At 61.3% G+C, this 15946-nt stretch overlaps 1 protein-coding gene across 2 annotated transcripts; it reads right to left on the minus strand.

The window, feature by feature from the left end:
* Nucleotides 1-701: 701 nt before the first annotated feature.
* On the minus strand, nucleotides 702-14937 carry SLC6A18 (solute carrier family 6 member 18). 2 transcript variants are annotated; one of them, XM_019744615.2, is made up of 12 exons: nucleotides 14718-14937; nucleotides 12146-12286; nucleotides 11533-11670; nucleotides 11000-11181; nucleotides 9261-9371; nucleotides 8304-8416; nucleotides 7470-7598; nucleotides 6157-6313; nucleotides 5442-5646; nucleotides 4964-5123; nucleotides 3020-3182; nucleotides 702-2069 (listed from the first exon to the last, which is right to left on the minus strand). In XM_019744615.2, exons 1-12 carry the CDS (start codon nucleotides 14875-14877, stop codon nucleotides 1878-1880), a joined length of 1851 nt encoding a protein of 616 aa, XP_019600174.2. In that variant the 5' UTR covers nucleotides 14878-14937; the 3' UTR covers nucleotides 702-1877. The 2 variants fall into 2 exon arrangements, with proteins under 2 accessions (XP_019600174.2, XP_074185230.1); XM_074329129.1 differs by lacking the exon at nucleotides 702-2069 and adding an exon at nucleotides 2154-2209.
* Nucleotides 14938-15946: the final 1009 nt, after the last annotated feature.

Raw genomic sequence — 15946 nt, forward strand, 5'->3', positions numbered from 1 at the left:
CGGTCGGTCACCGCTCAGGTGTCTCCTACAAGCTGCACAGTCTTGTCTAGGAGAAGCATTTTGCGGCAGTTTTCCTCAGGCTCTCACGTGCACTACCCAAGTGTTAAGCCCTTGAGAAGGGCACACGTTTTCACCAGGCTTCACTAAGAACTTTCTGATTTATCTCCTGTCAAGAGCACTATGCTGACAGCCAAATCTCCTCAGGGTGAAACGTGGGAATAATAAAATTTTACAAAGCAAAGAAAAAAACGCAGATTTTTGGGCTTCCCTAGATCTAAACTGCATGTACAGAAGCCCATTTGCTCACTCATCCCACACATGTATGGAGCGAGTGGAACCAAGACGCAGAAAGGAGTGGAAAGGAAGCAAGAGTGAAAGCCGACAATGCCCCCACAGCACCCTTCAAAGTGCTGTGGTTACCCCCCAGTCCCACGTTCCTGCCCCTCGCCCGCCGTGCGTGCTGGGTGCCTGGCTGTGAAGGGCTCCCAAACCTGGCTGGGCTCAGAACCCCCCAGGCACTTGTGGGAGGCAGAGCAGTGACTCCCAAAGACGCCCAAGCCCTAACCCCAAAACCTGACATTGCAGAGGGGGAATCAGGTAACTACTCAGCTGACTGGACTGGAAGCCACACCTGAATTACCCGGCAGGAGCAGTGTCATCACGGTCCGTGCAAGTGGAAGAAGGAGGCTGAGGCGATGGTGTCAGATGCTGCATGACAGACTCAGCGGCCATTGCTGGTTTTTCAGCAGAGGTGGGGCAAGGGTGGCAGCATGAGGGCAGTGGGCAGGACTCGCCCACGGGGGGGCTTTGGACAGACTTCGGGGCACCCTGCAGTGCTGTCCATTTTAAGATCCAGGGGCTCATAGGCAGCAGTAGTTTGCCCGGGTCTGGGCTGGCTGTGGGCGCTGATGGCTCCTAGAAGCACACCCGACACAGGCTATTTACAACCCACCATCTGGGGATTTTTCAGCACCCTGGACAGCGTTAGTCCGCCCAGGGACTTGTTTAAAAGGTGCTTAGAGAGGGGTGTGCTGGGTCTTCCCATGGGCTGTTCCCAGCAGCGCGGAGCCACGGACCCAATGGTGTCCATGTGGCAGGTCAGTAGCCAGCCTGTGTGAGGCCCAGAGCCTGAGACCTGCTCCCTGGCCGGCGGTGCTGGTGGGAGGCAGGCGGAGCGGGAGCACAGTGGGGTTGGGGGAGAGGCGCTGTCCCAAGGGCTCCGGAAGGGCAGGTCATGGCGTCGGCTGCAGGGCGGGCACCACGGGGTGACTGGGGGTGAGTGGACACAGTAGGAGCCTGAATGATAATCGGCCTTTTTCTACCTTCTCGACACATGTGGTCTTTGAGAAAGTTTAAAAGGACAACAGGCAGTGTCTGTGATGTGACCTCAGGAGTCACCAGTTGGCCCTTGAGGAGGGTCCATCGTGGGTCCTGGGGCAAGTGGGCGGCCATGGGTTCCCTGGGAAAGTTCTCTGCGTCAGGCTGCCCACCTCCCCTGAGACAGGCCCACGCTCCTGCTGCCCGCATGGGTCCCTCACATGCTCAGTCATGACAGACCCTCCCCATGACGCAGATGTTCCCGGGACTGCAATGGGTGTGGCCTGTTTGGCAATGGATCCTCTCCCCGTCTTGCCAGTGGCTTTGCCGAGCACGGCCTGCGGCCACCCAGACGGTGCCGTGCAGGACCCCAGACTGCAGGGCCCAGGGAGCTGGACCACACACTGCCGCTGCTGGGCAAACAGCATGGACTGTGATGAGGGGCTGGGCTGCCCGAGCGAGGCTGGAGGGCATGTGGGTGTCCGTGGCACAAGCACAGGTGTCGGGTCAGGATGAATATAATGGAGGCACACAGCTGGGCCCTCCTGCCGCCCCCGCCCTCAGCACACCCCACTGTCCTGCAGCTCCAGGCGTGTGTCCTGCCGCATATCCTCCTGCTTCCGCCGGCGCTGGGCGAGCAGCTGGGCCAGCGCCACCCCTGGGACCCACAGTGCAGGAAGCAAGGACAGCAGCACGCAGATGGCCCACACCCAGCCCGGGTAGGACTTCTCCTGCTTCAAGGGGAACTGCTCCTGAAGGACGCGAGGCCACAGTGAGCACCGGGAAGTGGACAGCATCAGCCCCCACCCCACCCCCACCTCCCAGGGCGGAGCGAGGCAGACCCTTGGCTACGTGGACCTGGGTTGTGCGGGCAGCTTCACTCCCTCTGTTCCTGAAACAAACCAGCAGGTGGAGGGATGGAAAAGGTGCCCTGACCACCCCGAGGGGCCCCACCTCAGCCTGATCCCCTGGGCATCGTCGGACCCCACGCTCCCTTCTCTCCTCTACGAGGGGGGCAACACCTCCCACGACTTGTGGCCCCCTTGAGAGGTCCACAAGGCACGGCTGTGTCTCTAACAGGATGACAGTCACGGAAATGCTTTGAGAAGCGCAGTGCCACTCCTGCTGCTCCTGCCTTGGTGTCTGGGACAGCATCCCTTTCTAAGGGCAATTTGGAACGAATTACTTCCACGCTCCCGACAAGGGGCACAGTGAGTTTCAGAGCAGACAGCTGGGTGACAGGTGGCTGAGCACAGCCCGGCGGGCGAGGGCTGGGCCAGAGTGCAGCCTGCGCACCCTCCCTGACAGGGCTTGGTGGCAGTTCTAGGACACGTGCTGTGTACCCCTTCTCTTGTCTCAGACCAGGGGTGGGCAGTGTGCAGTGCCTGTCCCCACAGCACTTGGGACGTGCAGCTGGAGGCCATGTCCCTGTACGTAAGGCTACTGGGACCTGTGATGTTGACAGAGTCTGGAATCTCTCCTGACCTCCCGCCACTGGCCAAGGACCTTGCCCAAGGTTCCCTGGGCTGCCAGAGTGGCCTCTGATGCCCCCAGAGGCCACTGGAGTTCCCATAGAGTCAGCCACATGGTCACTCAGGGTACAGTTGTCCACCATGAGGGTCATCTGGGCCCTGGTTGGCACCAAGGCCAGGCCAGACCCGCAGTGGGTCTCAGGGATTCTGGGTCCCTCTGAAGGACCTACGTATTGGGGGTTCCAGGCTCTGTAGCTCAGCGGCGTCTGGGTCAGGAGCGCGAAGTAGGCCACAAAAATGGTCAGCAGGAGCAGGGGACTGATGACCTTCCAGGTCACCCGCCAGTAGAGGCCCGGCCACCTCCCGGTCATCCATTCTATGTCATCACAGAACCTGCCACACAGACACTGGGTTCAGGCCCTCCCGCCAGCGCCCTGCCGGTCTGCCCACCCACTCAGCCTACAGCTTCATCCAGTGTCACCAAGACATGGCCTGTGGGGCTGTCCCCACCTCCACTCCATCCTTTGCCCCATGCCTTCCTGAGCAGCCGCCAATGGGCAGCACTCACAGATCCCGACGAGGGCTCAACCCCCTGGCCGACATGGGAAAAAGGCCTGAGTGAGCAGGTCAGTCCTGCCAAGGGACAGCGCTGACCAGGGGCGGCCAGGCAGCAGGGAGGCGGTCAGCCCGGCCCCAGCCCAGCACCTGGGTGAGGTGCCAATGGACTGGACCTGTGGGTTTCACCCCAGGAGGCTCAGCGACCAGGTGAGAAGCAGCGAAGCTCCTGCTAGCCCAGTTGTGGGAGGGAAGCTGGCACCTGACCTGGTGCCCTCAGTGCACAGGGTGGAGAAGCCACCTTTGAGCCACTCTGGCGCAAGGGTGGGGACAGAGGTGACCCAGGAAGTGCAGCAGCTGCAGCATCAGTGATGCCCAGGATCCGACTGGAAGACAGGCACCTCCTCGCGGCCCCTCCCCTGCTTGCTCCCCTCCCGATCCCCCCACCCCCCCACCCAGCTCCACTCCAGACGGTGCCTGAGTGTCTCCTGAGACCCAAGGCTGGTCGGAGTCAAGGGCTCACTGTTCGTCCCACACACCAGGTCAGGCCCCCACCAGACAGCTGCCTCTCTCTTCCATCTCTCCGTGTGGTCAGTGTCCACCTCGGGACAAACGCACTGGCCCCTGGGCCCACAGAACAGATGAAGGCCCTGACATTCATTGTCTCCCAGGACCCCTTGGAGCCAAGGACAGAGAGCACAACCTCTAGGGCCACTCATGCAAAGCTGTGGTCAGGGGTGGCAGGTGTGAGTATGGGTGTGAGTGACAGGTGGGAGTACAGGTGTGACAGGTGTGAGTGACAAGTGTGAGTACAGGTGAGAGCAACAGGTGTGAGTGCAGGTGTGGCAGGTGTGAGTACAAGTATGATTGACAGGTGTGGTGTAGGTGTGAGTACAGGTGAGTAACAAGTGACAGATGTGAGTACAGATGTGACAGGTGTGAGTGACAAGTGTGACTACAGGTGTGAATATACGTATGAGTGACAGGTGTGAGTACAGGTGTGACAGGTGTGAGTGACAAGTGTGACTACAGGTGTGAATATACGTATGAGTGACAGGTGTGAGTACAGGTGTGACAGGTGTGAGTGACAAGTGTGACTACAGGTGTGAATATACGTATGAGTGACAGGTGTGAGTACAGGTGTGACAGGTGTGAGTGACAAGTGTGACTACAGGTGTGAATATATGTATGAGTGACAGGTGTGAGTACAGGTGTGACAGGTGTGAGTGACAAGTGTGTAGCAGGCCCAAGCCAGGTGGGGATGGGCAGGATCAGTGCTGGGCCTTCTCACAGGCCTCCAGGCAGGAATCCAGGTGGGCATCCAGGAAGGTGGATCTCCCAGTGTCCTAGTGTCCACCTGTCCTTGGACTTGAGGAGTCCACCCTGCATGGCTGGTGGCCGTTTGTCACTCGCCCCCCCACAGACTGGGAGGCCGGCACGGCCAGGCTGGCGGGTTGTGTGGGTGCTTCTGTGGATCCCAGGGAGGGGCCTCAGGTGGCTCCGTCTCATCCCCGTCCCCATCCCCGTAGCTGCCCCGGAGACCAGCTCCACGATGCCCAGGCGTCGCATACGTGGATGCCGGGAGCAGAGGGGCGGGAGCCGAGGGGCATGAAACTCACCGGTCCAGCCCGTACACGTAGGCGATGCCGACCACCTCGAAGAAGGCGAAAAGGATGAGGTTCAGGGAGGCGGCGTGGCTGTCGAAGACCTCGAGCCAGTAGCTCCCGGACTGCAGCGTGAAGCAGGTGGCCGAGAGGAAGCAGGCCAGGCAGGCCGCCCCTGCACACACACGACACCGCGCAGGCAGGTCGCCGGTGGCCCTCCCAGCTCCTCGCACCTGCTCTCCCGTCTGCTCATCCCCACCGCCACCTGCGCTGTTCCCAGGGGCAGGAGGACACTGGGGTTGGCCTGAGCGTGCAGTGTGGGGGCGGGAGGGCTCTCTGCTCCCTGCACCCTGACCCTCTGCTCCCCGGTGACATACTCGGGGACATCCAGTCAGCACAGGGCCACCAGGACAAGCCCCGAGAGGACCAGCCCTCCACTGGGGCTGCAGCCCAGCTCCTGAGCCCTCGTGGAGGAGGGCATCTGGCCACTCACCAGTTAGGACCTCCTTGGGGACCCATGTGGGCAATACCCCCACATCCAGGAGCGGTGTGATGATGCTTTCCATGTACCCAAACATGGATGACAGCCCCAAGGTGAACAGCATGGAGAAGAAGAGCACGGCCCACACGGGCGAACCCGGCATGTGCAGGATGGCCTCTGTGAAGACGATGAAGGCCAGGCCTGTGCCTGAGGCACTCTGCAACACACAGACGCAGCACGCTGGGACACACACGCAGCACGCTGGGACACACACGCAGCACGCTGGGACACAGACGCAGCACGCTGGGACACACACGCAGTACGCTGGGACACACACACGCGGCACCTGGGACACACACACCAACGTGTCGTACACATGACACACACATGCACCAACATGCTTCCTGGCCTCAGGGCGGAGGCGGGGTCCCTTGCTGTCTGGGCTGTGTCAGGGACAAGACACAAGCACGTGAGGGAAAGGAACCTTCGTCCTCTGACAGCCTTTAGCCAACAGGTGATGTGGGACCCAGGCGCCTTGGGCTCAGGCCCCCATCCCACCTCTGCCCCAGGAGCCGCCTCCTGAATGCCCACCCCAGCCTGCCGCCCTGGTGCCCAGGACTCAGCGCGCCGTTTTTGTGGCTGCCCAGCTCCGGCGTGGCCTGGCTCTGCGCATCAGTAACGCCCACCCCCCGTCAGCCACCTGCAGCGAGGCCAGGCCCCTCAGTACCTTATCCAGAAAGTCTTGCAGGCGGCAGGTCTCCAGGTACAGCCCGGCCACCCTCTCGGGCTGGGTGGAATTCAGGTGTGTGAGGACGGTGGCATAGTTGTCCCGGGAGATGCTGTGCTCAGGGAAATCAAACTCATTGATGAGGCGGAGGACGTTTCTGCAGGGACAGAGAGAACACCTGTGGCCACAGCGGGGCTGCTGATCATTTACCTCACGCACACGGTGGGGAAGGAAGACTGTTCTCAGCCCAGAGGGGGCCCAGGCCTGCAGGGGAGTCTCCCTTGTGGGCACGACTAGACGGTGGCAGCCCTGCCTCCTGGACCTGTGGGTCCCCCGTGGGCACTGGGCACAGCACTCCCTAAGGGTTGCAGTAAGGGTGGCAGCCCCAGCGGATGTTTCAGCATTTGCAAATTTGCCCACTCCTTAAACTTATTTGTAACCTTGGAATTCACACCCACAGCTCTTCTGCGGTTACTTGGGGACGCAGCCGCCTGGAGTGGCGCGTCCCGCCGAGGTCAGCTGGCTGTGCGATGCTTTCTTGTTGCCCCACCACTGTGGGCACTGTCCTTGACACAGCCTCGCTGAGGCCTCGGCTTTCACATTCTGTCTGCTGTCGGTGGTGATTCTGGTGTTTCAAACTCTCAAGCGCAGCACGGCCATGCTGTCCTAAGGGCCTCCCGGGACACACATCCAGGAGCAGTTCATGGATTAACAGCTTGAGTTCCCAGGCGTCTTGGTGGAAGCGGCTGGCAGAGCTGAGTGGGGACCATGCTGTTCACCAAGGTGCGGCCCGCAGCCTCTCCAGAACCTTCCAGGAGGTGCACACCCTCAGCGGCTCCCAGAGCGCCCCATCCTGGGAGCGGCCGCATCTGTCCTTTTCTTCCTCCCTCTGCTGGCACAGCCCAGTTGGGACATGTGTCACCATAGACATGGACATGGCCGGGTCGCCCTCTGGGGACTCTTAGCGGGGGTCCCTCCTGCCTCTTCCAGGTCCTGGTGCTCTAGGCCTTCCTAGGCTTGCGGCAGCGTCACTCCAACCTCTGCCTCCCTGTCATGTGGCCCTTCCCTGTGTGTCTGTGTGTCCTTTTTGGTCTCGTATGTATAGGGACGTGCTCATGCATTTGGGGCGCCCTCTCCAGTGTGACCTCATCCTTACCCACACTATCTGCAAAAACCCCATTTCCAAATCAGGTCATGTTCTAGGTTCCGGTGGACGTGCCCTTTGGGGGACACTCCCCTAAGGAAATAGAGGGTCAGGGTGTGGGACTCCCGGGCAGCAGCCCCTATCGGTGGCCTTAGGGCATGGCACTCACCCATCCAGGCAGCGCCCGAGGTCTTTGGCCGCCTTAAACCCCAGGACAGAGAAGACGGTGATGGAGGCGTAGAGGGAGGTCATGCTATTGACCAGGGCGATGGTCAGTGCGTCCTTCTCACAGTCGTTCCTGGGCCGACATAGGTAGGCACAGGCGGCTCTGTGGTGAGGCTCCTCGGGGAGGAACGTGGTGCCTGCACCTCAGCGCCCCCACCGGGACGCCCCCCGCTCTGCTCCTGGGGTCTCAGGACGGCCCTGCCTCCACGGCCCCAGGGCCTCGGGCACAGGGACAGAGGGCTTTTCTGGGCATTCCTGGAGGCTGGTGGTGGGTAGCCTGCACACAGCTATTTCGAGGGACAGCTGAGGCGGTAATTTGTCAATGCTGAGAGTGAAGCCCCGGCCCACCTGGTCCCCGCCCCGCACCTCCTGGCCCAGCTGCCTGCACCAGCTCTCGCTGTGCAGCTCACGATGCCGCCTCGAGGTCCCGCTCTGGCTCCCTGTGGAGCGGAGGCTGAGCCCTGCTCCAGGGACCACAGAGGAGCACACACTGCATTTCTGCTCTGCGACCTTGTGCGTCACACGCGGGGCTCGCGGGGTCGGTGTCAGCCCCCAGTGATGACCTTGTTCCTGGGTTGGACTGCCTGGCTCCGAAACGGACCAGAAGCTGCCATAGAGGCCCTGACGTCCAGCCCTCAGGGGATGACTCAGTAATTGCTAGAATCCCCAGGTCTGGTCTTATCTCAAGTTCACCCTAGGTCACCCTCCGTCCCAGGCAGTGAGTCCCAATAAAGATGTGCTGAGTGTGGGGATGGGTGCCACCCGAGCCCCACCCTACCTGGGCAGGTTGTAACTTGCAAACGCGATGTTTCCTCCTATTGCCAAGGACAGAGAGAAGAATATCTGGGTGGCTGCGTCCAGCCACACGCGGGGGTTCTGGAGGGTGTGCATCTGGAGGGGACAAGGGACAGGAGAGCCTTGTTGTGCCACAGATAAGCCACCATGGCCCGGGCACCTGCTGTCCCAGAATGGTGCCAGGGCTTCCTCCAGGGTGGCTTTCATTAATGCTGTCACCTGCTTAGGTCCCGGGACAGCAGTAGACCGGCCAAGGACCTTGGAAAGGCAGTTAGCACAGCAAACTCGGCCTCAAGTCCTGTGGCATCTCAGATAACCCACGGCTCACGTCCACATGGACGTGTGGGTGTGAGAACTTGGTGGCAGACCTCAGGGCCGGGAATGGGTCTGGGCGACCTGAGCCTGGATGTGTTTATTCTGCTCCTCAGACCTGCTGGACTGGGCAACTGGAGGGCCCTCGGGGGGTCCATCTGCACATGGTGCCTGATGTTTCTGCCGCCGGGGGCCCCAGGGAAACCTACCACCACACACAGGTGCCCCTTCCCTTCCCCTGGGGCGGGTCACTGCCTGGGGGCCTGGGGTCTGGAGAATGTGGGGTGGTCTAGAAGGGCTGTGGGCTCTGGTGGGCAAGCGCCTTGTCCTGTGGGCGCTCGCCTGCTGGGGCTGGCCATTGGACGAGCTCCCAGAGGTGTGCAGCCCAGGGCCCTACAGCAGGACACTGGTCCCCAGCCTGCCTCTCCACTGACCCCCGGGCCCCCGACACCCCACGGGCAGGCACCAGAGTCTGCATGTCCTAAACGGCGTCCTCCCCCCTTCGCTCCGACCCTGACCACCTCACCCCCACCCCCACCCCATGGCCAGGGCATGGGACAAGTGGGCTGGGCTGTGGCCCTGATGGCAGTGTCCTCTGGAGCCTGGACTTCACTGGATGGCCACTTACGTTGGGGGTGAACAGGTAGATCAGCCCTTCGACTGCCCCGGGCAGGGTGAGTCCTCTGATCAGGAGGATCGTCAGGACCAGGTAAGGGAACGAGGCTGTGAAGTAAATCGCCTGTAAAAAGGCCAGATTGTGAGACTTTTCAGTGACATCTGTTCCATATAAAAACCTTCAGAGAAGCAGGCGTGCGGCACCGCCTCGTGGGCCAGTGACCCATCACGTGTCTAGGACTCCAGCTGGGTTGGGGCGGAGGGCACCGTAGGGGTGGGAGTGGGGGTGGACTCCAGTGACGCTCGGGGGGCTTGCGGTTCACGGCCATGGTCGCCTTGGACTCGCGTATGCGTTGTGCCCGGGGGTCACCTGAGATGGGCACTGACCCCCTGGTGGTGGCCTCCGTCGTCCACACTGCAGGCCCTCAGCTCTCGCTCTCCCCCCAGCCCCCAGCTGGCTGCTCACAGAGCCCTGGGGCTGCACACCTGCCCACACCCTCCCCCCCAGAGCAGGACAGTTCCCAGTTCTCAGTCAGGTTTGGGCAGGGGTCTGTACACCAGTGTCCATGCAAAATAAACCCACAAGTGGACGCCTTCCCTCACTGCCCCCAAGCTTCAAATAAAGACTGACTTGGGGGGTCACCCAGACCCATCTTTAGGGACGTCTGTAGCAGTGTTATGTGGAATTTTTGGCTGGCTTGTGGGGCCTCCTGGGGTCCCTGCTCTGCCTCAGAATTGCAATCCTCTCAAGCATGATGACCCTCACATGGGAGTGACAGTGACTTGTGTGCACTGGGTCCGTGGAGAGCTGCACAGCCTTCCACGGCAGCCGGGACTCAGAGGCGCCTGGACTGCACGCGGCTGCTGCGTCCACTGGACTTGCCCACGCGGGTCTACAGGCTGTGCTGGGAGGGGTGTGGATGGCAGTGACCCAGGGTGCGGCCCTGAGCTGGGCCCCTGGAAAGGCAGGCTTGCGAGCGGGCCGGCAGGCCCTCCTGGTCCTTTCTGTGTGGAAGCCACACAGTAGGTTTTTCTTCACTATGTCTTTCTCTTTAAAAGACAGTCAATTGTTTCAAACAAAAATGTAACAATGCACTTCCTGTTGCAACGTGCAATAAGGTGTATGACTGCAGCATGAAAGCAGGGAGGGAGATGCAGGTGTGACGCAGGGAGGGCCTCCTTCTACCTGCCGCGCTGCTCAAGGGGGCCGCCATGGGCTGACGCACGAAGACAAGCGAAAGCGCTATCGCTAACGGGCCAGCAAAGCTTGCAGAGCGTGGCCGTGGAAAAGAGCCAACAAAGAAACAGGGACAAGGAGAAAACCAACACAAGAGAACTTGAACCAGCCACATTGGTCATCGCACTAAACGTAGCTACTCTGAATACCCCGAACAAAAGGCAGGAATCAGCAGATCAGGGCAAAACACAAGACCCCAGAGCACGCTGTCAACAAGAAGCACACTTTAAACCCAGAGGCCCTGACACATTAAAAGAACAAGAACACACGACGTGGACATGGTCAAAGATGGCAGGTGGCTATTTTAACACCTCAGGTGACTTCAGAATGAAGGCCAGGACCAGGGTCAGGATGGTCCCTTCCTAGTGAAAAGGGCTAGTGTTCTCCTGGAGACACCACCGTCCTGCCGCCCACGGCCCTCCCAGCAGGGCCTGTAAACCGTGTCAACCCTGGTGGCACCGGGAGACCTCTGCAGCTGCAGGAGCTGAGGCGTGGGGCCGGCCGCAGACTCTCACCTTCCCCGTGGACTCGATGCCTCTGATGACGCAGAGGTACACGACCGCCCAGCAGGCAGCCAAGCAGGCCAGCAGCCGCCACTGCACGGAGCCGCTGTGCTCAATGGCAGCTGAGACATTCAGCGTCTGCCGGTACCAGAAGTAGCTCACGGTGCTCGTGGCCTGGCACTCCTCCACGAACCCTGGAACCAGGCAGTCCCGTCATGCGCTGGCCACAGGATGCAGGCAGGACTCAGGCTTTGCAGCCCCCCCTCCAGGAGCCACTCTGGGGGCGCGGGGCCTGCTGGCAGGACCCCGGTGGGGTCGAGACCTAAAGACCTAGCTCAGGAAAGCAGCCCCCTCCCTCTCAGCACCGTGGCCGAGCACGGCCGCCAGCCCCACAAGCTGCATTGTGACTAACAGGGCATACGTGGGCCCCGGGTCCAGCAGTGAACAGACACACGGGGCGAAGAGAACTGGAGCTGAAATGCGTGGCTTCAGAGCAGCCGCGCAGGCTCGGGCAAGGCGAGTGCGACGTCCCGGCCCTGCGTCACCTGTGCGGTTGAGGTCCAGCGGGCAGGTGGCCCAGGGCAGTGGCTGCTGGAAGGAGTTGAGGAGGTACCACAGCACCCAGGTCAGGACCATGTTGTAGTAGAGGCTGATCAGGAAGGACACGGAGAGGCAGCCCAGCCCTGCAGGCAGGCCGCCGTCACCACCTCCCGCTGCAGCGGCCTGACGCCTCCCCCAGGGCCATGCCCACTGCCCACAGCTGGCCTGCCTCTGGCCACACTGCCTGAGGGGCAATGCCTCCTCTTGTGACCCTCTGCCACCCCGTCCCCATGCCCACCAGCTCCTGGGCCGTGCTGGCCTGATGTGCACAGCCGCAGTGACTGAGGACACGGCCCACGACTGTGTCCTCCTCTTGCACCCTGAGCTCACCCCACAGCACCCCCCACCCAAGTCGTTTGTCAGGGGACCAAATGAGGCCTCCACAGAGCGTGACGGGGACGCTGCTGCCTGGTCTCGGGTCTCCCTGCCCCTCACATCAGGGCACCTCCTACTCTGCAGGCTCCAGGCCGCTGGCATCGTGCCCACGTGACGAGCAAACCCGCAGCCCCCACCCTGGCCTCCCGAGCACTGGTGGGCAGGGGGCAGCAGGCTGCATACCGACTCCGCCCAGGTAGGGCGAGATGGCCATCCAGACCCCGACACTGCCTCTGCGCAGACGCTGCCCGATGGCCAGCTCAGCGTGGAAGAGTGGGATCCCCTCCAAGACCAGGGCAATGAAGTAGGGGACGAGGAAGGCCCCTGCAAGGACGCGGCGGTCAGCAGTGGACGGACAGAGCGCAGCGCAGACAAGCACTGCGAACCCCTGAGGGGACAGGACCCGTGCGCTGTTTCAACAACAGGTGGGCTGTTCTGCTCCCACGGACACCCCAGGACCGGGGCCGGGAGCTGGGCTCACTGACCTCTGCAGCTTCTCCCTGAGCTGGCTGGGACCTGTGTCCCCACGGCCTCTTACCTGGAGCCTCGCCCACACGCCTGCCCAGGTGCCAGGAGGTGGGCCACACAGCACAGCAGGGTGAGGGCCCCACGGTGCCCAGAGTGGAAGGAAGAGAACAAAACGCTTGGTCCCATGGGGTCGATGGGTGGCTCAGTTGGTTAGAGCGCGAGCTCTGGGCAACGGGGCTGCCAGTTCGATTCCCACCTAGGCCAGCGAGCTGCGCCCTCCACAACTAGAATGAAGTCAATGAGCTGCCACTCAGCTCCCAGGTGGCCTGATGGCTCAGTTGGCTGGAGCACGTCCTCTCAACCACAAGGTTGCCGGTTCGACTCCCACAGGGGATGGTGGGCTGCGCCCCCTGCAACTAGCAACAGCAACTGGACCTGGAGCTGAGCTGCGCCCTCCACAACTAAGATTGAAAGGACAACAACTTGACTTGGAAAAGTCCTGGAAGTACACACTGTTCCCCAATAAAGTCTTGTTCCCCATCCCCAATAAAATCTTTAAAAAAACAAAAGAAAAGAAAAATCGCTTGGCCCCCAGCACTGAGTGGGACCCTGGCCCCTCCCGGAGCCCACAGCCCACAGACGTGGGGACCCAGCGCCATTAGGACCGGCAGCTCCCTCCGGTGGGCACTGCCATGTGTCAGGAGAACAGAGTCCCCAGCAGCCGGGTGTCACTGTCACCACAGAGTACAACGGTGTTTATGTGACAGTCATTGCCAATTCTGTTACAATGTTGCCTGATTCTTACATTTGAAGAGGAAATTTACAAAGCTGAGTGATCACGAATGTGACAGAAAACACTTGTCACCCCCGTGTGATGCAGATTGAAAGTGTGGCACATTGCCATCGCCTGCTTGCCACTTACATCCTGTCTCCCAACAGTCACCGTGGTCAAAGTGGTACAAAAATGGCCTTTGCACACATGGGGGTACGTTTGTAGGAAAAGAGAGAGTTAAAGAAATTTAAATATTTCATGACATTTTACCAAGTGTTTCACATCTGTAAATGGAGGCTAAAGGACTATTTCAAAAACAGGGGACCCCCCTTTGCCAAGGACTAGGGGTTCAGGTGGTGACAGGCACTGTGTTGTCCCTGGTAGCCCTGGGGACACAGGCCACCACGGCGACACGGCCTCGCCCTGGTCAGCCGCAGCCCAGGCCTGCGGTGACGAGGACTTGGGAGGTTAGTCCTCGGACACTCCGGGCCCATGTACCCTGGACATGGATAACCACTTACGGTGAGTGAAGCGTCAGACGTTGGTGACGCCGGTGTGTCGGGCCTCGCTTCCCGCCCGCGCCCCATCACACTCCTTTCTGATGCAAAGGGCAGCAGAGGGCCCCTGGGGCATCAGGGCCATGTAGCTTCCTGAGGGGCCGTCCTGCCACCAACCCCAGAAAGGCTCTGACACCCATCGGGCGGCAGTGACAGGCAGGCCCCTCAGTCAGACCCTGCTTCTGTCCGCTTCGCTCTGCAGAGCCCTCCTGCCCCGTCCCCCTGCCACACGGCCAAGAGAGTCACCTGTCTGTCTTTGAGAAGGGAAGGATGATGCCCCGACCAGAAAACGAGGCATGAGAACCCAGCACCCCCATTTCCCGGGCAGGCAGGAGGCCAGAGTGACCATTCAAGGGAGAGGCCACTCGCATCTCCAAGCGGAGACCCCATGGAGCCAGGTGACCACCACCAGGGAACTTGGGAGCCCTCAGGTGTCAGGTGCAGAAGGAAGCTGGCACTGAGCCCAAAACGGCCCCTACGAGGTGGGACCCCAGAAAAGGGGGAGCCTGGCCTGCAAAGTCCCCCACCCATCGCGTCTGGGGACAGACCCGAGTGACATCATGTCAGGTCCCGAGGATGGATGCTGTCGGTACCCTCACGTCCCCAGCACTATGGGTGGAAAGTGACATTTCTGCTGCACGAAGACAGACAAGTGTCTGGAGAAGTGACTGCAGGCTGTTTTCCCACCACCCGTGGCCCCCTGTGGACCTGCCGTCTTAGGGAAGCTTGTGGGTGAAACCAGAGCCCCTGTGACACGAACAGGGGTGCCAGCCTGGCAGGTAGCACAGCAACGCCAAGGCCAGGCTGAACAGAAGCAGCGTTTGGAGGGTTCCTCTGAGTCCCAAAGGCCCTGGTGCCCTGTCCCCAAAGGGCCAGGTTTCTCCCTGGGTGGTGGTGTATCTCTAATTCCCAGGGTGGGGACTGGCGGCCGCTGTCCCCTGGGCCCATGCAGGCTCACCTCCGCCGTGGCTCTGGCACAGGTAGGGAAATCTCCAGAGGTTGCCCAGGCCCACAGCAAAGCCCACGCAGCTGAGGAGGTACTGTAGCTTGCTGTCCCACTTGGGCCTCTGGTCCCCGCTGCCGCCCACTGGTGGGTCTGGTCCTGGGGCACACGCCATGCCCGCTCTCCAGTACTGAGGAGCCGCGGAAGCCCTGGCAGTTCCCCCTTCAAGTGCAGGCCCCGTCATTTAAAGTAAAACCGTGGGGCCCGTTAATTGGTAACCAGGGCCAGGCCCGAGCTCTGGGGCCTCATCCCTCCCTGAACCCCTCCGGCCCCTACCCGCATTGTTCTGACAGCCTGCGGGTGCCACCACCAAGGAACCGGTCCCTTCCAGGGACTCTCGGGCCCCAAGTCCAGGGCACATGCAGCTACTTTGTGAGATAATCGTTGACTCACACATCCTCGTCCCATTCTGCAGGCAGCCCGTGAGCCCAGCTCCCCTGATGGCAGCATCCTGCAGACCTTGTGTCGAGGTCACAGTGCGCTGCTGGCATCCATGTGTCAATTCAGGACCTTCCCCCCCATGGTCCCTCTTGGCCCCTTTCATGGCCACACCCACCTCCCTTCCCGCCTGCCCCCCCTCCCCCCCACACTTTCCTATTTACAGTTGTCATTTCACAACGTTACACAAATGGGGTCACACAGTGTGACCTTTGGGTCAGCCGTGGGGGCGGGGATGGGAGTGTCTTCCTCCTCTGGGCCCTGGAGCTTCTGCCCCATCCTCAGTGTCCACTGCCACTGTCAAGCAGCGGGCAGGTGGGACAGGGTGACACCCACTGTGCAAGGGAGGGGAGGGCTCAGCCGGCTTGGGGGACACGTGGGACCTGCCCTCGAGGAAGAGGAGATGAGCTGACATGGGGTGGATGGAGCCTGGCGCTCCTTCTGGGGGCTCCGGGACATGGAGACCACCCCCTGCTGGTGCTTCCACCAGGACAGGCCGGGGCCCCAGACCTGCAATTCTCACTTTCCCTGGACACTGCGTCTCTCAGCAGTGTGGCCACGACCCCCAGATATGTGGGTCCTGGAAGTGTGGGCCTCGTGGACACAGTTTTAAGAAATTCTTTTTTGGGTGAGAGGGATAAGTGACAAAGGGGAGAAGCAAAGATGCAGAGGAGGGGAGGGGTGAAGAGAGAGGAGGAGGGGCGAGGAGGGCAGGGGCGGGAGGCGGCCCAGCCAGAGGCACCTGC

This window comes from Rhinolophus sinicus, linkage group LG03, assembly GCF_036562045.2.
Source record: "Rhinolophus sinicus isolate RSC01 linkage group LG03, ASM3656204v1, whole genome shotgun sequence".
Taxonomy (NCBI): domain Eukaryota; kingdom Metazoa; phylum Chordata; class Mammalia; order Chiroptera; family Rhinolophidae; genus Rhinolophus; species Rhinolophus sinicus.